Below are 24,456 nucleotides of genomic sequence, written 5' to 3'. Positions count from 1 at the left end.
ACTACAGTGGTCTCAGACAGTTTTTAAATTCTGTACAGTGGGATCAACTGATGATCTTACCAACGTTGAATTGGAAACTTAATTTTGTAGGCTACTAGGCTTTTCATTCCAACTAAGATATACTGTTCAAGGTTTAGGCCTAAATGGATGTCAGATGAATTAAGGAGGCTCGTTTTTGTTGTTGTTGTTTGGTTTTTAGGAGCATTAGCAACTAAGGCCATATTGCTCTGGGGATATGCGGTTGTCATTCCCTGACCTTTCCGCATCCTCCATATTTGGTGGCTCATGGGCTCGAACCCCAGTCTAATCAAGAAGCATATGCTATGCACTGCTGCCCGCCTGGCTACGGAGGCACCAATGAGGCTCGTGGCAGAGAAGAAAAATGTATGGGATGCATATAAATTATCAGGTGACACAAAAGACTAAAACAGATATAAGCTAGTCTGCAATCGAGTCACAAAGGAGGTTAGGGAGGCGAACGCAGATTACGAGAAATCTTTGGCAAAGGATGCAAAGAAAAACAGCAAAGAGTTCTTTACTTATATAAACTCTAGAAGGGAAGGAATGAATCAGATTGGACCACTTAACATAGATGGGTTGACTATTGATGATCATGCTCAGCTAGCTGACACACTGAACGAGTATTTTGCATCTACATTCACACATGAGGAGTCATTCAATGAGGGGAGTGGCAGAAGTTTATCAAACGCTAACAGGGAGCTAAGTGATATTGTAATAACTGAGAGCAAAGTGGAGGAGAAATTGTTAAAAATAAACATTAAAAAGCACCTGGGGCAGATGGATCTATCCAGTTATAATGAAGGAGGCAGCAAGGGAAGTAAGCCAACCCTTACCTATAATTATGAGAGCATCCTTAGAGTCAGCGGTGGTCTCCATGGACTGGAAGTGTGCAAATCTTTCACCAATTCACAAAGGGGTTCAAAAGGTGACAATAGTAACTACAGACCTGTTAGTTTAACTTGTGTTCCAGGGAAAATAATGGAATCACTGGTTAAAGAAGCATTGCAAGATCATCTAGAGAAGACTGCAGTAATAGTTAAGACACAGCATGGGTTTGTTAAAGGGAGGTCTTGTCTGACCAGTTTGATTGGATACTATGATGTGGTCACAAAGGAACTGAATGCCAAAAATAATTTTGATATCATATACTTGGATTTCAGGAAAGCTTTTTCACATGGAAAGCTTTTTCACTGTTGCACATGGAAGACTGCTGTACAATTTGTAGAGGTATGGCATTAAGGGTAAGTTATTACTACAGTGGATAAAGGGATGGTTGAAGTGGAGATGACAGAGAGTGGTAATCAATGGACTCTGCTCTTCACGGACAAATATTGTTAGTGGAGTTCCCCAGGGTTCAGTGTTTATTGTTGTTTTGTATATTTATCAATGATATTGATGAAGGTATATCAGGTTTAATGTCCAAGTTTGCAGATTATACAAAGGTTGGCAGGGTGTTAATGACAGTAACTGCTACTCCAACTGAAACTAGATAAGTTTGAAAAATGGGCTGAGAAGTGGCAACTGAAGTTTAACATTGACAAATGCAAAGTACTGCATATGGGTAGCAATAACCGAAGAGAAACATACCAACCGTATGGTACTACACTCAGGGAAGTGGAAAGTGAAAAAGGCCTGGGGGTAATTGTGCAGTCAAATATGAAGTTCGCTGGCAGTGCAGACGGTTCGCCAGGGCAGGTCATGGAGTCTTGTCAATGATATATAGGAATTTTTCTAGCAGGGACAGGGAAGCGATTATCCCGTTATACAAGGCAATGGTCAGGCCACACCTAGAGTACTGTGTACAGGTCTGGAGGCCTCATTTTAGGAAGGATGTAGAGTTCGTAGAACAAGTACAAAGAAAGGCAACAAGGTTGGTGAGGGAAACAAAGGGGTGCTCTTACCAAGAAAGGCTTAAGTTCTGAAAATTTCAGCTCCTGGAGAGTAGGCACCTGCGAGGTGATCTGATTGAGGTGTATAAGGTCTTGAATGTGTTGAGCAAGGTGAATGGTGATGGGATTCTTCTCTTTCTCAGACTAAGAACCTGAGCAGGCACAGTTTCAAATTGAGGAAAGATAGTTGTAGAATAGATGTGTGGAAATTTGCCTTTAGCCAGCAAGTAGTTGATTGGTGGAACAGGCTTCCATCTTTTGCTGTGGAAGCTAATAGCCTAAATAAATTTAAGGCTGAGCTAGACATACATTTGGAACGAATGGAGGGGTGAAATGGGAGCATTTTTTTGACTGATGGTGCACAAGTTTGCTTTTTTGCATCGTATGCCTCTACTAATGCTAAAAGTGTCAACGTCATTTTGGGGCCAAGTTTTTCGGGCCATCTGAATTGTCCCCTTGCCTGGTGGACCCTTTTTCTGAGCATAGTCAATCCGGGGAGCTACCTGCTTCCTCAGTTTTTTCTTAGGTATAGACAGGTTTATAGTTTTTATTACAATTTTATTCAAATTCAGTGCATATTCATCCGGGTTATAATTGTTGTGAGATCTAGATTGCTCATTTTTCTGCTGCTGTGGCTTCTGTAAATGTTTGCCAGTTGGCTTTCTTTGTATTATATCTTTTTATATCCATGGATTGTTGCTGACCTGTCTTTAGCTGTCATTTAAGGCATGGTTTCTCATCCAGTGTTCCATGAAAGATTGTGATTTTAAAAAAATAAACATCACTTTTTGAACTTTGCACAACCTGATGTTAGCTCTTGCAGTGATGGACAGTGACTGAGCAGCCCCGTTAGCAATTTTGTTAGAGGGCTTTTTGCCCCACATGGCAGTGAGCAGTGTGCAGTAGGACCATGTTCATTTGGTTTAGTCCATTCTTAGTTTTTGACACGAGATAGGGGAGGCCATTGATAATTGGTGAACATTGTATTGCATGGAGGGGAGAATGGTATGATGATGACATCAGCCTCTTCCTCCTGAATTACCTCCCTCAACTGGTGTTGTTGTAAACATTGCAAGACATGGTTTGTGTAGGTTAGAAGTGAATGAATTGTATTGTAAAGTTTTCATAATTTTTGCAATTTTCTCGTTTAATTATTCATTATGGCCTTCTGTTTTATATTTTATTAACGTTTGTGTTTTACAAACATGTCTGACGGTCCAATGTGATGATTTTTGAAGACAAGGTGTGAGATGGAAGCAGAGGATTCTAAGCCTAGGCCTCCAGACAATTCTGATAAGGTTAGTGATGAAGAATTACAATCTTCTGAGTCATTTCACTGCACTAGTGCAACAAGGGACACAAAAAAAGACTGTCTTTACAATGAAAGCTACTTATGAATGGATTTTACATCAGCTGGTAATCAAAGTTGTCCTATTCCATTGTGCGTCATCTGTGGCAAACAACTTACAAACGCACTAATGGCTGCAGAAAAATTGAAAAGAAACTTAAAAATCACTGACACTTGACAAATAAAAGTGCTGATTACATAAAGGTGCTCAAAGCAAACAGAGTAAAGCTTTTGTTAAAAAAGTCACATTCAGGAAGCAAGTTATTTAGTAGCAGAACTTATTGCTCAGAAAAGGAAAAGTGTCACACAGCTGGTGAGAACCCAATGATGCCAGCATGTAAAATTATAGTGAGTAAAATGCTAGGACAAGATGCAGTACAAGAAATCGAAAAAGTTCCACTTTCAATCAGTACGATAAGTTGATGTATTGATGACATGTCACATGATGCTGAAGAGGTTCTGCGTAATAAACTGAAAAACAACAGCTTCTCTATCCAGATTGATGAGTCAACAAATTTCACCAATAAATGTCATGCTGTAGCATTTGTAAGATTTATAAATGATAGTGAAATTCAAGAAAACTTTTTCTGCTGCAATGAGCTGCCCGAAACCAGCAAAGGCCAAAGTATATATTTAATGCTTTATCTTCATATCTGAAAACAAAAAGTCTGTCTTGTGTTGGCATCTGTACTAATGGTGCCACATAAATGGTTGGCTCCACGAGAGGTTTCACCTCTTGTAAAAAAGAAAATCCTGACATTGTCACAATACACTGCTTTCTTCACAGACATGTGCTGGTGTCTAAAAGTCTTGGTGATGAAATGAAAAAAAAAAGTTCTAAAAAAAAATGAAAGAAATGATGAAATGAAAAAAAAAAAAAAAAAAACTTAAACAAAGACTGGTTCATTCAAAAATGTTTAAAACACTGTGTGAAAACCAGGACAAAGAGCACATAAACCCCTGCTACATACAGAATCTGGTGGCTTAGCAGAGGAAGAGTTCTCAACAGGATGTTTCAGCTGAAAAGTGAATTGCAGGAGTACTTTCAAGAAAATAGTAGGCCAGATTTTGCTGAGTGCTTTGAAGATAAAGAATGGCTACAGAAACTAGCCTACTTAGCAGTCATTTTTCATCACATGAACCAGTTGAACAAGTCTCTGCAAGGCCTCGTAGAAAATATTTTGACTTCAAGTGGCAAGATTCTTGGATTCAAAAGGAAACTGAATGTAGTAGTAGTAGTAGTGGTGGCACTTGATGCAAGAAAGCAAGTGTAGGAGCTTATGCAGCATCAGCCAAAAAAAAAAAAATCACACCATACCCTCCAATTGCCTGTCCAGTTCCTCCTTAAATTTATTTAACCTATCAACTTCCACAACGACAGATGGAAGTTTGTTCCAGCAATTAACCACCCGCTGGCTAAAGGCAAATTTCCGCACATCTATTCTACATCTATCCTTTCTTAATTTGAACTTATGTCCCCGTAGGTTCGTATTCTGAACAAGTGGGAGGATCCCATCAGAATTCAGCGTGCTCAACCCATTCAAGGCCTTATAGACCTCAATCAGATCACCGCGCAGGTGCCTAGTCTCCAGCCACTGCAATTTGCAGAACTTAAGCCTCTCTTGGTAAGAGGATCCCTTCATTCCCCTCACCAATCGTGTTGCTCTTCTCTGTACACGCTCAAGCAAATCTACATCCTTCCTAAAATGAGGCCTCCAGACCTGTACGCAGTACTCAAGGCGTGGCCTGACCATTGCCTTGTACAGAGGGACAATCACCTCCTTTTCCCTGCTAGCAAAATTCCTATATATCATTGACAAAACCCCATGACCTGCCCTAGCAGCCTGTCTACATTGCTCAGAAAACTTCATATCTGACTGCACAATTACTCCCAGGTCTTTTTCATTTTCTACCACCTTAAGTGTAGTACCACACAGTTGGTACGTTTCTCTGGGGTTACTTCTACCCATATGCAGTACATTGCATTTGTCAAGGTTAAACTTCAGTTGCCACTTCTTAGCCCATCTGCCCAAATTATCTAGATCCTGTTACAGTAGCACACTGCCATTACTGTCATTAACAACCCTGCCAACCTTCGTGTCATCTGCAAACTTCGACATTAAGCCTGATATACCTTCATCAATATCATTGATAAATATACAAAACAACAGTGGACCCAACACCGAACCCTGTGGGACTCCACTAATAACATTAGTCCACGAAGAGCAGCACCCATTGATTACCACCCTCTGTCTTCTCCCACTTAACCATCCTTTTATCCATTGTAGCAACTTACCCTTAATACCATTCTGCTCCAATTTGTACAGTAGTCTTCCATGCGCAACAGTGTCAAAAGCTTTCCTGAAATCCAAGTATATGATATCAAAATTATTTTTTGCATCCAGTTCCTTTGTGACCACATCATAATAACCAATCAAATTTGTCAGACAAGACTTTCCCTTAACAAACCCATGCTGTGTCTGAATTATTGCTGCAGTCTTGTCTAGATGATCCTGCAATGCATCTTTAACCAGTGACTCCATTATTTTACCCGGAACAGAAGTTAAACTAACTGGTCTGTAATTATTCGTGTCACCCTTCGAACCTCCTTTGTGAATTGGGGATACATTTGCACATCTCCAGTCCGTGGGAACCTCCCCTGAATCCAAGGATGATCTCATAATTATGGCTAAGGGTTTGCTTAGTTGCTTTGCCGCCTCCTTTAATATAACTGGATAGATCCCATCCGCCCCAGGTGCCTTTCTTATGTTTAACTTCAACAATTTCTCCTCCACTTTGCTCTCAGTTATTACAAAATCATTAAGCACACTGCTACAATTTGATAACCTTCTTCCATTTTCAAACTGTAATGATTCCTCACGTGTGAATGTAGATGCAAAATACTCATTCAGTTTGTTTGCTATCTGAGCAGGATCATCAACAGTCGAACCATCAATGTCAAGTGGACCAATCATATTCAGCCCCTTCCTTTTAGAGTTTATATAAGTAAAGAAATCCTTGCTGTTTTTCTTAGCATCTTTTGCCAAAGATTTCTCGTAATCCGCCTTTGCCTGCCGAACCTCCTTTGTGACCTGATTACAGACTAGCTTATATCTGCTACAGGCCTCTGCGTCGCCTGATTATTTATATGCATCCCATGCATTTTTCTTCTCTGTCACGAGTCTCATTAGTTCATTTGATAACCATTTAGGCCTAAACCTTGAACAATATTTCTTCATCGGTATGAAAAGTCTAGTAGCTTCCACGATTAATTCCTTGAATGCTTCCCACTTAGAATTTACTGTTTGTAACATCGTCAGTCGATCCCACTGTACAGAATTTAAAAACTGTCTGAGACCACTGTACTCCCCTTTACGGAAGCAAAAACCCTTTCCTTTACCCCTGACGGTAGTTACCTCTTTGAGTAAATCCCACTTCAGCACACTGTGATCACTGCCACCTAGTGGTTCCTTTATCTGCAAATTCTTAATACACGAATGATCACTGCTGATAACCAGATCAAGAGTATTACTTTCTCTGGTTGCCTCTCGAACATGCTGCTGCAGAAAACAATCATCCAATAAATCCACAAAAGTCTGACTAGTGTGTGAGTGACCAACCCACAAGTTCCAGTCAATATCTGGGAAGTTAAAATCCCCCATTATAAGACATTCTGATTTACTGGCCCACTCTATTTCTCTGTACAATTGTTCATTGTACTCATTCGAGTCATTAGGCCTATAACACATAGGCCTATGTTTGGAAAATGATTTTTCCAAACATGGGCCTATGTTTGGAAAAATCATTTTGCAAAAGGGAATCTTAAAATGTTTTCACTGCTTCTTGGGCTTGAGAGCAAGGAAGGATATCAGCAATTCTCAAGTCTTATTGAAAACCACCTGGAAGAACTGCAGAACAAAATTGAACAATATTTTCCCTGCCTTTCAACACACATGTATGACTGGGTGAGGGACTCTTTCTCTGAATCTTCTGCTCAGCCTGAGAACTTGACTTTGAGAGAAGAGGAAGAACTTTGTGAGCTGTAGTCTGATCATACACTCAAGATGAGATTTACTGATCTGCTCCTAGACACTTTCTTTGAAAGAAGAGTATTATACCATTCATAGGAAAGCAATGAACATTTGCTGCAGTTTTCAACTTCTTGCATGTGTGAGCAAGCATTTTCTTGTTTAACATGCATCAAGAGCAAGGACAGAAATCATCTCATTTCAGTTGAAGATGAAACGTGTGTATGCTCATCTCAAGTTTGACCCAGAATTGAGTATTTGTGCAGCAAAAAACAAGCACTAGTTTCACATTAAAGAGATAAGTTTCATTATTTATTTTTAGTTTCAAAAATAACACTTTTTATACATATATAGGCCTATAAAAGAGATCGAGAAACCAATACTTATAATAATTTTGTAACTGTTAGGCCTATATTTCAGCCTGATCATGTCACTCAGTAAGAAAATGTTTTTTCAAAGTCTTGTAGAAAATTGTGTCTTAGGCTATATTTTTATTCATATTGCTTTTACTTATGATTTTAATAGTTTTACTATTCAACACTGTCAATAAATTTTCATGTTATGAATAACATTAATTAAAATCAATTTACAGCCTTTATTTAAATTAAATCTACCGAGCTGACCTTTAGAAAAATTAATCCTGTTTTGGCTTGAGCCAGTTATTTAACAGAAATTTATTATGTTTGCCTTATGAGTTTTTAAAATTTATGCAAAGGAAAGAAAGAGATTAATTTCAAGAAAGGTAAGCTAAGCTTAACTACCTGTTTTATTTTAAGAAAGGTTGGCTAAAAAGTCATTTTTAGTTTTAAATAGGGAAAAAAATTACTCTTGCATGTGCCATACCTCATTAGCATTTTTCATAGTAGAAATTTGTAAGACTTTTAGGCCTACTGGGATAATGTAATAAAAATCAAGCAGGAAATAAAAAAAAAAAGGAAAAACTGAAGTTTCCTCTACCTATACTACTGACTTGCATTAGAGTTGATATCCTTTGTGGGGAGGGGGAAACCACACAAAAAGAGTAGGCTAATAAGTTGGCCAAAATAAACAGATCCACAGAAAATTCTCTACTCAAAAGAGCATTGACAATTATTATTTCATTATTATATCTACAATTTACTGATCATGCTAATGTACTGTGAGCTGTAGATATAATAACTTTTATGCAGGGATTCCCTGAGACCTGAAAATTATTTCAAGGGTTCCTCCAGGGTAAAAAGATTGAGAAATTCTGATTTAGGATGAAGGTAATAGCTCTATGATTTGATGTTGTCCAGGTTGGCTGTACACACCAATTTGTTACTTTGCTTGCTATTAAGTTTGTGGCCAGAGTGACATCAATATTACTCTCCCACATTGTACTACTATAGGTTGGAAGATTATGCAGTTGGTTTATTACCTGAAGAGTTGCAATAAATTCTGTTAGGATTTGTCCATTATGGTTTCCTGCTCTGTATTCTGCATTGTTATGCCACAGGATTGTTAACATCAGCACAAACTATATTGCCATTTAGTAATAATGAAATGGCTGTTTGAAGGTACTTTATGCAAGGGTTTATATCTTCTCTTGGTCTGCAATAAGGAGATATTATATAGAACTGACCCACTGCACTGGTGATTGCATACACTGCCCCTGGGCTGGGTGTGCAATCACCATAAATGACTCACTTTTGTGACAGTTAGGTCAGTATTTTTAACCACTATTGCTACTGAAGGGATACCTGTGGTGTCGTCAATGATTTTATAGTTTCTTGGGTATCCTTGAACTCTACCCATATGAGTGTAGGTTCCTTGGATTGCCAAGATATCTATGTTGTTTTCTTCCAGTTTGAGCCTAATCTGATCCACAACTGTGCATGCTGTCTGAGCATTCAATTGGATGAGGTTTAGAGTTCTGGTCACTTCCATATTATTAATGTGACCCATAGTCTGTCTTTGTTTGTATAATATTGCCATTTTCAGGGCACTTAGCATCCCTGATACTATGGTGGTAATCAGAAATCCTTGCACTTTTACATGTGGCACACTTGGCTGTTGATTTTTATTGTTACATTGTTTGCATTAATGGCCAGTGACTGCACAGTGGCTACAGACATGTGTTTTCTGATTGCAATATTTGACAGTATGGCTGTATTTATGGCAGTTGTAACATTTGTTTACTGGGAAATGTAGGCGCCTCCGTAGCCAGGTGGGAAGGAGCAGCAGTGCGTAGCACACGCTTCTTGATTAGACCGGGGTTCGAGCCCGTCACCACCAAATACGGAGGATGCGGAAAGGTCAGGGAATGACCACCGCATATCTCGGAGCAATATGGCCTTAGTTGCTAATGCTCCTAAAAACCAAATAACTAATAACTAACTAACTGGGAAATGTTTCCTAAATCTATGGCTGGTCCAGCCAGCATAAATCCTCTGTTGGTCTCTCAGACTATTCCATACCCCTGGAGTTATTTCAGCTGTTATGTTGAGCTGTCCATTTTTTTGGATTTGGTTCCTCTTTTAATTTGAAATTCCTGTGCCATTTTGTTGACTGTCATGAAGTCCTGGGAATTTTTGTGATAAATATCCAGCATTAATTCCCTTTCTGGTGTTGTCTCTATAATATCAAATATTATTATATTTGGATTCCTGCCGTTAGGTTTCTCTGTTTGTAAACCTAGCTTTTTTTACCTCATGGTGGGTTCGAATTTTTTCTAAATCCTGTTTAGTTGCTAGTTCCAACTCCATTACTCCTAATTTTTCTCAGATTATTAACTTTTATCTTCTTTAAATGTGGTTCAATTTTACAATCCCAGCATCTTTTACTGCCTCACTGCTCTTCATTTGCTTTTAAAATCATTATGTTAGTTTCCTTAGGACTTTTAATTGGTTTTGCCTTTGCATTAGTTCTGGTAGTTGTGGCTACTTGCAAGGGCAACTTGTTCCAGCAATCAGTGAATCGCTGACTAAACGAAAACTTCCTACAATCTAATCTAAACCTCAACCTTTGTAATTTGAATTTATGGCTCCTAGTTCTGGAATTCTTTATAACGATGAAAATTCCACCTTCATTCATTTTACTAATCCCTCTAAGGTCCCTGGTTGCAAAGCTCTATAGCCCACATAATTGGAGTCTTTCCTCATACAATTGTCCTTAGGCGCCTCCGTAGCCAGGTGGGCAGGAGCAGCAGTGCATAGCACATGCTTCTTGATCAGACTGGGGTTCAAGCCTGTGACCACCAAATACGAAGGATGCGGAAAGATCAGGGAATAATCACCGCATATCCCTGGAGCAATATGGCCTTAGTTGCTAATGCTCCTAAAAACCAAATAACACAATTGTCCTTTGCTGATTTCACAATTTGAGCTGCCTGTCTCTGAACCCTTTCAAGAAGCTCAATGTCATTTTTCAGATGAGGTCTCCATACTTGAACACAGTATTCCAAATGTGATCTTATAATTACCATATACAGTGGGATTATTATGTCCCTATATCTATAGGATAATGTTCAATAAATCATCAATAGGGCACCATCGCTTTCCTGGCTATCTGTTTACACTGTTCACAAAACTTCATATATGTCTGTATTGTAACTCCCAGATCCCTTTCCTTCTCCACTGTTTTTAATTCATCCCCATCAAGTGTATAATTTATTTGGGGTTGCTAGTCCCCAAGTGTAAGACCTTGCATTTAGCAGCATTAAAACATAGCTTCACTGACCATCTTTGAAGTACAGTGGATTCCGGTTAATCGGGGCAGCTGTTTATTTGGGGCAAATTTTAAAAAACAGAAACCAATTGAGAAAATAGCCAGGGTTTACTTCGCTTAATTGGGACAGCATGCTGTTTAATTGGGGCAGGAGACCGCAGCACTGGAGATTACCCTACAATTGTCTCCTACGGTACCACGTGATTTGGTTGAAATTCTGGAGGTCACAACCATAAAACAGTAAAAACAATTAGCAGTCACCTGTTTATTGGGCTTTTCTGTTAGTGAAATCTATCATAAATGGACAGTAAACTCGATCTTATTGAATTTGTGATAATACCGACAGCTGGAATTCTGTGGGTTATTATGGTAAAATGTGTTTACACTTCCATGAAATCTTCAGTCATATAAAAAAATTAATTTTCAGCTCTTCTCTTCTCTTCATTCCTATTTTTAAAGCTTTGTAACTCGTTACTCCGTTCTCACTTGCACGTATCGTGTTACTTGCAATTTGTGTGCCGTGTTCTTTGTTATTGATTGCTTACCTTTTTACTGTTTTAAATTTTAACCCCCACCCACAAATGTCAGTAAACAGAAATGTCAACTAGTTTGTATGTACGTATTACAGTACGTATTAATTATTCCGATTTTCTTGTATTTTTTAATTGGTAAGGTAATAAAGGGTAAATTTGTGCTTAATATATCTTTGCTTTTATAGCCTGTGGATAATATTCCTCCTATTTTCGCTAATTAGAATCGCTGTTTAATAGAATTAAAATTCAATTCACAATTACTGACGATTACTACACATCGTATAGTGAACGGTACTTTACTATGGTGACTCCATCGTAACGTGATTTGATTGTACAGTGTACCAATTGTAAAGGGGGGGTTCATTGTATTTTTAACTATTTACGTGAAACTTCGGATAATTGGGGCAGCCACTTAATCGGGCCAGAATGCACTAGTCCCGATGTGTCCCAAATAACCGGAATGGACTGTATATTCAAGTTATCCTAAAGGAGCCTGCTTAGCACTGAGCATTAATGACTCTGCCAATCTTTACGTCATCTGCAAATTTTGACATCACACCTTCTATCCCTTCATCAAGGTCATTTATGAAAATGAGAAACAACGGTGGTCCAAGAACTGATCCTTGAGGGACCCACAAAAACATGATTTTCCCTTAATAAACAGGGCCGTGCTTACACTTCACGGGGACCCCTTTAAAAATACCAGAGGCCAAAAGAAAAAAAATAAAAACTTGCATATATAAGTATGATCAGAAAAAAAAGCAGTTATTTTTACCAAACCGTTTAAACACAAACATTGTAATACTGTGAAATATAAAGAAGGGTACTCTGTGTCTCAACAGCTTGTGAGGGTATGATGATCAGCCACACAGCTTTAGTAGGTCATCACGTGGTCAGCAAATTGACTTCCATCACCATATTTCATGACCAGTGTCCGCTGCCCTTTCACAAGTAGCTCCTCATTTCACATCACAATGCTGGGTGAACACCATAAATTTGGGCCCCCACTGGAATCGAGCCTGGGTTGCCTGGACCGTCAAGACCGAGCTACGGGGGAACCCAACAACAGTAAAGTATAATACACAAATAAATACAACAAATTAGTGTAATTACTAATTTTATTACAAAAAACAATATCAAAAATTATGTTACAAAAATATTATAAAAACATTCACATCTTGTTTGTCAGCAATAAATAATAGTAGGTACATTATAAAATAACAATAGCTAAATTATGAGTTCATACAATTTATTTGCAGAAATATTTTTTCCTTGACTTTACCTTGGCAAAAATATCCATTAAATCGTCATAATTAATGCTATTTACTAGTTCAGATTCAATAAATAACAATGACATATTGCTCATTTTATCTTGAATTAAACTATTCCTCAAATAGTTTGTTACTCGTTTGAGAACAGAAAATGACTGTTCTCTGCCAGCATTACTAACCGGCATTGTTAAAAATATTTTTAATATTGTTTCTACATTGGGAAATGTAGATCTTAATCCATTATTAATGATATTATACAGGGTGTCTCAAAAATATTGGTACAAACGTTTAGGGGAGGTAGGTAACATCTAAAGGAATGTGAATCGCATAGGAACCCATAACCGGAAACGTCACCGTAAGTCGGTAGACGGTGCTGTTCATCAGTTCGCAAGAGGGAAAATTTCTGGTTTACTCATTCAAGCAGTAGTTGCCGCACAAAGAGCATGCATCGATATACGAACTGTGAGCTGGCAGACATGCACCTAGTGTATGGATTAGCAGAGGACAATGGACGAGCCGCTCAACGAATTTATGGAGAACGCTTCCCAGACAGACATGTACCGGACCACCGTTTGTTTGCATGTGTGCATCAAAATTTGTGCGATTATGGGTCATCTAGAGGTAACAGAAGTAATGTGGGCAGACCACGTTCTACGCGAACTCCCACCACGGAAGAAAGTGTGTTGAATGCCGTCCAGAATAATCCTACTACCAGCACACGTGCCGTTGCCTCTGCCTTGGGAGTGTCTCATTGCAGTGTACAGCTTGTCTGGCACGACAATTCCTTACACCCCTTTCATCTCCAAAGGGTTCAGTTACTGCTCCCCCAAGATCATCCTGCATGTGTGGCTTTTGCGCAGTGGTTTCTCCAAGAAAGTGTTCAAGACTTGAATTTTCCAGCCTATGTTTTGTTCACGCGTGAGGCTTATTTCACTCGGGAAGATTTATTCAATCAGCTTTCACTCGGGAAGGCTTATTCACGACAACCCACACGGTGTGTGCCCCCATGCAGCACAACATCGGTTCGCAATAAATGTGTGGGCAGGTATGGTCGGTGACTGCTTAGTTGGCCCTACCTGTTATCCCGCACGAACTCCACTAAATATCGGATCTTTCTTGAACAGGTTCTACCAGGGTTACTTGACGATGTTCCAGCAAATGTGAGATGCAACATTTGGTTTCAACATGACGGGGCGCCTGCCCATTATGGAAGGTGTGTTCGTGACCATTTGAACAAGCGTTTTGGGCGTCAATGGATTGGCCATGGTGGACCCGTTACCTGGCCCCCACGCTCACCTGATTTATTGAGCCTTGATTTCTTTCTGTGGGGGGGCCCTCAAATCTATCATGTATGAATCGTTTGTGGAGACGGAAATGGATCTCGTGGCGAGACTCGTTTGCACTGCTGCTACTGTCAAAGAAACTCCAGGTGTGTTCGACCGTGTCTGCCAATCCATGCTGCGTAGGTGTCACGCATGCATCGCGTTTCATGGTGGAACCTTCAAGCATCTGTTGTAACATCATGAAATGCATCCATCTCATACTCCATTGTTAATGTTATGTCAAATAAATGTTTGCCACTAATTACTGTCTTGTGTCATTTCTGCTTCTTGTGCCTCTGCTACTACTTTCCCGTGACGTTTCTGGTTATGGGTTCCTATGCAATTCACATTCCTTTAGATGTTACCTACGTCTCCTAAACGTTTGTACCATTATTTTTGAGACACCGTGTATATTTCATTCATATTATTTTATTCTTTAATAAACAATAAAAATTGGATAACTTCATCTTTAAACCTTTTCCGAGTCAGTGTCATTTTTATGTATACTTATTAATTTATCGATATTAGTGTTGAATTCAATTTCATTTAAATCAAGATTTATAAATATTTAAAAAGTATCTGAAATATTGGTGTATACTTCTGTTCTTCTATTTATTTCAGCATTTAATCTATCACAAACAACATTGAATGTATTGATAATAAAAATTTCTTTCCCTTCTAAAATTACTTCATTATCACTAGTTTCGTCGCACATAGTTTTCCTTCTTTTAATTCGACTTTTTTTATCTTTGTATTGCCATTCATCAGGTAATAATTTACTTTCCCTTTCAATAATATTAAAATCGTTTCTAATATACAAAATATATCCATGTAGTGATATCAAAAGATCAGAATTATGCAGAAAATTTATTGCAGAATCCTCTAACAATTTACTTGTTTTATTTAAGCTATTTAATATTATATCCCAGAGGACAGCAAGTAATGCAGTTTTATACTAAACAATTTTTTTTATTAATTTAATACATTCTAGATGTGTTACTTGTTGATAAATTAAATAAGGCTTCTTTTGTTAATTTATAACTATTTCGAAGAGCTTAGACAGCATCAGCCCTAGCAGACCATCTTGTATCGCTTAAATTTTTCAGTGTTAGTGAATTTCTTCATAAATATTGATTTAAGACATTCTGTCTTCTTGGGGCAGCAGAAAAAAATTATATAAATTTTGTATAAAGTGGAAAAAATGCACTGCAGTAAAACAAGATTCAGTTGCAGTTTAGCATTAGCATTAGTAGAGACATTTTATGCAAGAAAGCAAGCTTATGCAGCATCAGCCAAAAAAAAAATAAAAATAAATAAAAAATAACCGCTTCCGCTTCACCCCTCTGTTCGTTCGAAATACCTGTCCAGCTGAGCCTTAAACTTATTTAGGCTATCAACTTCCACGACAAGGCATGGAAGTCTGTTCCACCAACCAACCACCCGCTGGCTAAAGGCAAATTTCCGCATGTCTATCCTACATCTGTCTATCCTCAATTTGAATTTATGCCCTCTCAGGTGATTATTCTGAGCAAGATGAAGAATCCCATCAGCATTGAGCATGCTCAAACCATTCAAAGCTTTATACACCTCTATCAGATCACCTCACTTGTGCCTAGTCTCCAGACACTGTAATTTGCAAAACTTAAGTCCTTCGTAAGAGCACCCCTTTGTTCCATTCACTAATCTTGTTGCCCTTCTCTGTACTCGTTCCAGCAACTCTACATCCTTCTTTGAAATGAGGCCTCCAGGCCTGTATACAGTACTCTAGGTGTGGCCTGACCATTGCCTTATACAAGGGAATAATCACCTCCTTATCCCTGCTAGAAAAATTCCTATATATCATTGACAATACACCATGAGCTACTCTTGCAGCCCATCTGCACTGCTCAGAGAACTTCATATCTGCCTGCACAACCACCCCCAGGTCCCTTTCATTCTCTGCCGCTGTCAGTGTAGTACCACAGAGTTGATACGTTGCTCTGGGGTTGCTGTTTCCCATATGTAGTACTTTACATTTGTCAGTGTTAAACTTCATTTGCCACTTCTCAGCCCATCTGCTCAACCTTTCCAGATCCTGTTGCAGCAGTGTACTGTCATTAGTGTCATTAACAACCCTGCCAACCTTTGTATCGTCTGCAAACTTGGACATTAAGCCTGATATACCATCATCAATATCATTTATAAATACAGAAAACAACAATGGACCCAACACTGAACCCCGAGGGACTCCACTAATAACATTAGTCCATGAAGAGCAGTGTCCATTGATTACTATTCTCTGTCTTCTCCCACTCAACCATCACTTTATCCATAGCAGCAATTTGCCTCCAATACCACACTGCTCCAATTTGTGCAGCATTCTTCCATGTGCATATCACAATAAAGATTATATTTATAAGTTTCTCTAAATAATTACCATTTAATATCAGGAATGTGCAAACGCGAGAACCATACATATGCAGAATTTTTGTGTAAACATTAGAGAGAGAGAGAGAGAGAGGATATCATACAGTTGCCACTCATTACATTTGCATTCTGCTGAGTGCATCATTTATAGTAATAAATGAATACACAAAGCAAGGTTTGTTTAAAGGTTTTTGTTAGCTTCTTATGCCAAAGCCACATTGATCAGTTTGTAATTTCATTCTTAGAAATAGCTTTATGGATTGGCAATATTCACGTATAAGAGAATCATCACCCATCACCCTTGATTCTGATGAAACCCTCCTGATTAACCTTATTGATTTAATGCACTTTATTATAGCTTCCCTCAATAGAATCATGTATATTTAGTCTATCCTAAGACCATTACTTGCCTTCAATTGAAGCTCAAATGTTTTTCTGTTAAACAATCATTCATACTTTCTGTTTCATTAATTTCACAGTGCTCTGGTACTCTGGCACAGTTTCTTCTTGCCGTGATGGCCTTTCATCTCTAAAGGTTAATGGAAAGTACGTCATTCAACTTATTGGTTGAGTTTTCAGAGACTACCATGTTTGAGAGGCAACCAGAGAGGGTAATACTCTTGATCTGGTTATCTGCAGTGATCATTCGTGTATTAAGAATTTGCAGATAAAGGAACCACTAGGTGGCAGTGATCACAGTGTACTGATGCGGGATTTACTTAAAGATATAATTACCATCAGGGGTAAAGGAAAGGGTTTTTGCTTCCGTAAAGGTGAGTACAGTGGTCTCGGACAGTTTTTAAATTCTGTACAGTGGGATCATTGACGATGTTACCAACAGTAAATTCTAAGTGGGAAGCATTCAAGGACTTAATCGTGAATGCTACTGAAAGTTTCATACCTATTAAGAAATATTGTTCAAGGTTTAGGCCTAAATGGTTATCAAATGAATTAATGAGACTCGTGACAGAGAAGAAAAATGCATGGGATGCATATAAATTATCAAGCGACTCAGAAGCCTATGACAGATATAAGCTAGTCTGTAATCCTTATCAGGTCACAAAGGAGGTTAGGCAGGTGAAGGCAGATTACGAGAAATCTTTGGCAAAAGATGCTAAGAAAAACAGCAAGGATTTCTTTACTTATATAAACTCTAAAAGGAAGGGGATGAATCTGATTGGTCCACTTGATATCAATGGTTCAACTGTTGATGATCCTGCTCAGATAGCAAACAAACTGAATGAGTATTTTGCATCTGCATTCACACATGAGGAGTTATTAAGGTTTGAAAATGGCAGAAGGTTATCAAATTGTAGCAGGGTGCTTAATGATTTTGTAATAACTGAGAGCAAAGTGGAGGAGAAATTGTTGAAGTTAAACATAAGAAAGGTACCTGTGGTGGATGGAATCTATCCAGTTATATTAAAGGAGGCGGCAAAGCAACTAAGCAAACCCTTAGCCATAATTATGAGAGTATCCTTGGACTTAGGGGAGGTCCCCACGGACTGGAGATGTGCAAATGTATCCCCAATTCACAAAGGGGGATCGAAGGGTGACACGAGTAATTACAGGCCAGTTAGTTTAACTTCTGTTCCGGGTAAAATAATGGAGTCACTGGTTAAAGATGCATTGCAGGATCATCTAGACAAGACTGCAGCAATAATTCAGACACAGCATTGGTTTGTTAAGGGAAAGTCTTGTCTGACAAATTTGATAGGATATTATGATGTGGTTACAAAGGAACTGGATGCAAAAAATAATTTTGATATCATATATTTGGATTTCAGGAAAGCTTTTGACACCGTTGCACATGGAAGACTATTGTACAAATTGGAGCAGAATGGTATTAAGTATAAGTTGCTACAATGGATAAAAGGATGGTTGAGTGGGAGAAGACAGAGGGTGGTAATTAACGGGTGCTGCTCTTCGTGGACTAATGTTATTGGTGGAGTCCCACAGGGTTCGGAGTTAGGTCCACTGTTGTTTTGTATATTTATCAATGATATTGATGAAGGTATATCAAGCTTAGTGTTGAAGTTTGCAGATGATACAAAGGTTGGCAGGGTTGTTAATGACAGTAATGGCAGTGTGCTACTGCAACAGGATCTAGATAATTTGGGCAGATGGGCTAAGAAGTGGAAATTGATGTTTAACCTTGACAAATGCAAAGTACTGCATATGGGTAGAAGTAACCCCAGAGAATTGTACCAACTATGTGGTATTACACTTAAGGTGGTAGAAAATGAAATAGACTTGGGAGTAATTGTGTAGTCAGATATGAAGTTTTCTGAGCAATGCAGACAGGCTGCCAGGGCAGGTCATGGGGTTTTGTCAATGATATATAGGAATTTTCCTAGCAGGGAAAGGTAGGTGATTGTCCCTCTGTAAAAGGCAATGGTCAGGCCACGCCTTGAGTACTGGTACAGGTCTGGAGGCCTCATTTTAGGAAGGATGTAGATTTACTTGAGCATGTACAGAGAAGGGCAACAAGATTGGTGAGGGGAATGAAGGGATCCTCTTACCAATTGAGGCTTAAGTTCTGCAAATTGCAGTGGCTGGAGACTAGGCACCTGCGCGGTGATCTGATTGAGGTGTATAAGCACACTGAATTCTGATGGGATCCTTCCACTTGTTCAGATTACGAACCTAAAGGGGCATGAATTCAAACTAAGAAAAGACAGAAGTAGAATAGATGTGCGGAAATTTGGCTTTTGCCAGCGGGTGGTTAATTGCTGGAACAAACTTCCATCTGTCATTGTGGAAGTTGATAGGTTAAATAAATTTAAAGAGGGATTGGACAGGCAATTTGGAGGGAATGGTGTGATTTTTTTTTTGGCCGATGCTGCATAAACTCATACACTTGCTTTCTTGCATCACATGCCACTATTACTACTACTACCCATATCCATTACATAACAATCTTATCTGATTTGCCATTTTCTTCTTTGTATTTGCATTTGTGTAAATGAAAATACAAAGAAGGAAAGAGCTTCTTATTCCCAGCCTTTGCTCTTTTAGTCCGTGATTCTTATACTTAGCCTTTGCTCTTTTAGTCAGTGATTCTTATACTCAGCCTTTGTTACCCCAACTGTTTACATGGTGCTGTTACAGATCTACTTATAGCTATAATATGCTTCAGAGCTTTACATTTTCCTGTGACTCTCTCATGGTTCTTTTTTTTTCTCTCTATTAAACTAGTCCATTCTACAACATCTTCTGTTTTAAAGTGATAATATGTTGTTAATCCCTTTACAACACCTCACATTGTGAAAGGATTTACAATGTGAGATGTTGTATAACGGTACCTTTTTTGAAAACTCTGGTTGTTGTTTTTTATATACAGTAGTTATATACAGAATGATACTCTTGCACTACCTATATGATATGAAGCTATTTGTTCTAAATTTCTTACAGAATTAAACTCTTTACACCTTTTGGCATCCCTCAAATTGTAAAATCACAAAAGTCAGAACTGGGTTGCCTGCTCCTACACTTAGGTTGACTGTAACCTATTGAAGAGTAGAACCTATTGAAGTGGCAGGTCTTTCTCATATGATGTTTTTTGTTTTTTTTTATATATAATGAAATAGTACAAGTTATATTTCACTATTTTGCTAGCTTGCTAATATTTAGATTGATAAAATATTTAGTAACCATTAGATGTTGAAATTTAAACTATAAGTAAGAACTAAAAATATATATTTTTAAAGTTGACGGACAGTGGAGTCTATGGTCTTTATGGGAACCATGTAGTGTGTCATGTGGAACAGGAATTGAGTTTCGATCTAGAACCTGTAGTAATCCAGAACCATCACATGGAGGCCTGCCTTGCCCTGATATAGCAACAGAAGAAAGAGCCTGCAAACGCAGAGAATGTGAAGGTAATTTTTATTTTAGCTTTTATTGTTTTAGAGTAATACAATTGCAGAAGGTCTCTACTGAGAAGTGATGTTACCATTTATTTGTAGTCAGACACAATTTCAGCTTCCCAAGGCAGCCATAACAACATTGGACAAGTTGCAGATGAAATATAATGTTCTTAGACCAGCAACATTTCTGTAGAAAACAGGCAGTCCTTTCACACGATGTATTCCCTGTTCAATACTGCTTAGAACGCAGTCCTAACTCAGCTTATCAATGTTTGATTTCAAAAAGGAAAAAGGATAAAAAGAATACAATGATATAAACCAGTAAAACGTATTTAATAGATAACACAAAAAAATACAATAGAAGCTTTCGAGACAGTTGCGTCTCTTTATCAACTAATTTGACTAAATTTTGAATACAACAGATATAGCCGTACGTGCAGTGAGGCGCATTATTCATTCAAGCTGGTTTCCTATTGTTGTCACACGGACATGCACTGTTTTAATCCACCACTTGTCGAGTTTTAAAATGGTTGTCTCTAGGATGGAGTGCAATCTCATGCTTTTGCAGCAGTTTATGGCCTTCAGATTGTTCAATATGGCTAGTGACTCTAGCCATAGGCGGTGGCGAAAGTGTCGTGAGTGGTCTACTATTTCGCAGTCACGTTTGGGATTGAGATCGTGGTGGGTGGCTCAAAAAAGCTCCGCGACTGCGGACCGGTCCGTCTCAGCAAGGCGGATTGCTCTCTCATGCTCCGTAAGGCGATCTTGAAAACATCTTGATGTCTCACCGATGTAACAGCTGTCACAGTCTCTGCAGGTGATGCAGTATATTACATTGCTGTGTGAGAGAGGTGTGACAGGGGTCTTCACACTGGAGATAAGAGAACATAGATTTCTGCAGGGTAAATGTACACATTTGATGCGGTAATCTCTGAGGATTCTTGAGATCCATCCTGACACGCCTGGATAGTATGGAATGTAGGCGGTTGGTGTATTGTCATGGTTTGGAGGTCTTGGGTGGGCTGCGAGTTCCTGTGCTTGTAATAGGCACCTGTCTAGCACGTGGGTTGGATAGTCACATTTGGTTAGGTCTGCCTTCACTCGAGAGATCTCGCTGTGTCTAATTGCATCAGTGCTGGAATGGCTCCAAGAATTGGAGAATAGAGTGCGGGCAGTACTGTCGAGATGACTGGGCGCATGGCCAGATCTGTAGTTTGTAAATTGTCCGCACCACATAGGTTTACGGTATACCAAAGTCTCTAGACATGGGCATGTGTGCTGCACTAAGACATCCAGGAATGGGAGTGACTCGTTGACTTCTAACTCTAGGGTAAACTGGATGAAATTAGATAGGGAATTGAGGTGTTCTAGTAATGCTATTTCAGAGCCACATGGGATTACAGTGAAAATATTGTCAACGTATCTGTACCATGTTGTAATAGGCACAGGTGGGTTCAGGAGTATCTGCTCCTCCAAATCTTCCATGGAACGATTTTGGCTACTACGGGACTAACGGAGGCACCCATAGCAGTGCCATGCACCTGTTGGTAGACTGAATCCTCAAAAGTGAAGATGCTGCTTGATAAACATAGGTTGAGGGCGGTGCAGATGTCATCGGTCAATAGTGATGTTCTGGTTGAGAGGCTTAAGTCATTCTCGAGGAGCCTCCTGGCGCGTTGTACAGCCTGTTGGATGGGAATTGAAGTAAATAATGAAACCACATCAAATGATGCCATGACGGTGTTGTCAGGAATTGAAAGGTCTTTAATGAGGTGGATGAATTCACCGCTATTTTTAGGAGGTGCGCACTATACTTAGACAGCTCATACGGTGGAGCACTGCAGCAGGATACTATAGGTCTGAGCGGAACAACTGGTTTATGGATTTTTGGCAATCCATAGAACTGTGGTAGTTGGCAGCCAGTGGCATGCAGAAGGCGCTGCATGCCACTGGCTGCAGCGCCTTCTGCATGTCTCTAAACCATGTGTGGACGAGTTTATTGACATGTGTCTCTAATCGTTTCAAGACCTTAATGGGTGGATCAGCCAGAGGTTCATATATGTTTGGATCTAGTAGTAGAGCCAGGGCTTTCTCTCGGTAGGCTGCGGCGCCTCTGTAGCCAGATGGGAAGGAGCAGCAGTGCATAGCACACGCTTCTTGATTAGACCGGGGTTCAAGCCCGTCACCACCAAATATGGAGGATGCGGAAAGGTCAGGGAATGACCACCGCATATCCCGGAGCAATATGGCCTTATTTGCTAATGCTCCTTAAAAAAAAAAAAAAAATCGGTAGGCTGACCAGTCTAATACAATGGTCCTGCACCCTTTGTCAGCAGGAAGTACGACGATGGTGTTGTCCTTTCTTATAGATGAGAGGGCAGCGTGTTGACGATGGTTAAGGGTTGAGTAAGTTTGCCGAGTGCTGCGGAGGATTGCGGCTGTCCTGAAATGGATTTCATTAGCAGTTTCCTCGGGGGAGGTTGGTAATACTGGCCTCTACACTCATAGTGAGCTGTGTGACTGGTGGTTTAGAAGGTACGACGGCAAACTTCATGCCGTTGGATAAGACATTGAGCTGCTCTGTGGTTAGTTGTTTGCTGCTTAGGTTTAGGACAAAGGAACTTGTGTCAGTTGAACGTGTTCTCGTTCTCGAGGAATTGGTTTCTCTGTCTAAGTTAATGAATTTGAGGTGTTGGCGTAAATGATAAGTATCAGAGATGTGGTTGGCTCGGCAACAGATGGTATGTACAAGTCATTCCTAAAGGGTTCTGCTACAGAGCCCCTTTCCACAACTCTCGCATGGAATGTGCCTGCCTTAACTTTAGTCTACAAACATAAAATTGTGGATAACCCACCTGCACTGTGCAATCAAAAGTGCTGACTAGTAGTAGTAGTAGTAGTAGTAGTAGTAGTGGCACATGATGCAAGAAAGCAAGTGTAGGAGCTTATGCAGCATCAGCCAAAAAAAAAAAAAAAAAAAATCACACCATTCCCTCCAAATGCCTGTCCAGTTCCTCCTTAAATTTATTTAACCTATCAACTTCTACAACGACAGATGGAAGTTTGTTCCAGCAATTAACCACCCGCTGGCTAAAGGCAAATTTCCGCACATCTATTCTACATCTGTCCTTTCTTAATTTGAACTTATGTCCCCGTAGGTTGGTAATCTGAACAAGTGGAAGGATCCCATCAGAATTCAGCGTGCTCAACCCATTCAAGGCCTTATAGACCTCAATCAGATCACCGCGCAGGTGCCTAGTCTCCAGCCACTGCAATTTGCAGAACTTAAGCCTCTCTTGGTAAGAGAATCCCTTCATTCCCCTCACCAATCGTGTTGCTCTTCTCTGTACACGCTCAAGCAAATCTACATCCTTCCTAAAATGAGGCCTCCAGACCTGTACGCAGTACTCAAGGCGTGGCCTGACCATTGCCTTATACAGAGGGACTACAACAAGTTAAAGCTCTTACAAGAACTACAAGGTAAGATTTCGCCTATCATATTTACAAACCTTGTACATATCATCTGTCGCCGAGCCGACCTCATCTCTGATTCCTACCGTTAAACTTACTTGGCAAACTTACTCAAACCTTAACCATCGTCAACACGCCGCCCTCACATCTATAAGAAAGGACAACACCATCATCGTACTTCCTGCTGACAAAGGGCACATGACTGTTGTATTAGACCGGTCAGCCTACCGAGAGAAAGCCCTGGCTCTACTACTAGACCCAAACGTATATGAACCTCTGGCTGATCCACCCATTAAGGTCTTGAAACGACTAGAGACACATGTCAATAAACTCGTCCACACATGGTTTAGAGAGAAGAAAATCTCGGCTACAACTCAGCACCTTCTGCATTCCACTGGCTGCCAACTACCACAGTTCTATGGATTGCCAAAAATCCATAAACCAGGTGTTCCCCTCAGACCTATAGTATCCTGCTACAATGCTCCACTGTATGAACTGTCTAAGTATAGTGCGTGCCTCCTATCATCTCTTGTAGGAAATACCACACACACCATCAAAAATAGCAGTGAATTCATCCACCTCATTAAAGACCTTTCAATTCCTGATGACAC

General features: G+C 39.5%; 1 protein-coding gene across 1 annotated transcript in view; it reads left to right on the top strand.

The window, feature by feature from the left end:
* LOC150087903 (hemicentin-1-like) overlaps positions 1-24,456 on the top strand; it is a 1,496,027-nt gene that overhangs the window by 1,189,241 nt on the left and 282,330 nt on the right. Inside the window, exon 61 of the mRNA XM_090369959.1 lies at positions 20,216-20,386. Within this exon, the coding sequence (XP_090226085.1) occupies positions 20,216-20,386 (171 nt within the window). The remainder of the gene's footprint in view (positions 1-20,215; positions 20,387-24,456) is intronic.

The sequence above is a fragment of the Mastigoproctus giganteus genome, chromosome 3, assembly GCF_048544385.1.
Source record: "Mastigoproctus giganteus isolate SK-2022 chromosome 3, ASM4854438v1, whole genome shotgun sequence".
NCBI lineage: Eukaryota > Metazoa > Arthropoda > Arachnida > Uropygi > Thelyphonidae > Mastigoproctus > Mastigoproctus giganteus.
This window is presented reverse-complemented; position numbering and strand designations above follow the sequence as displayed.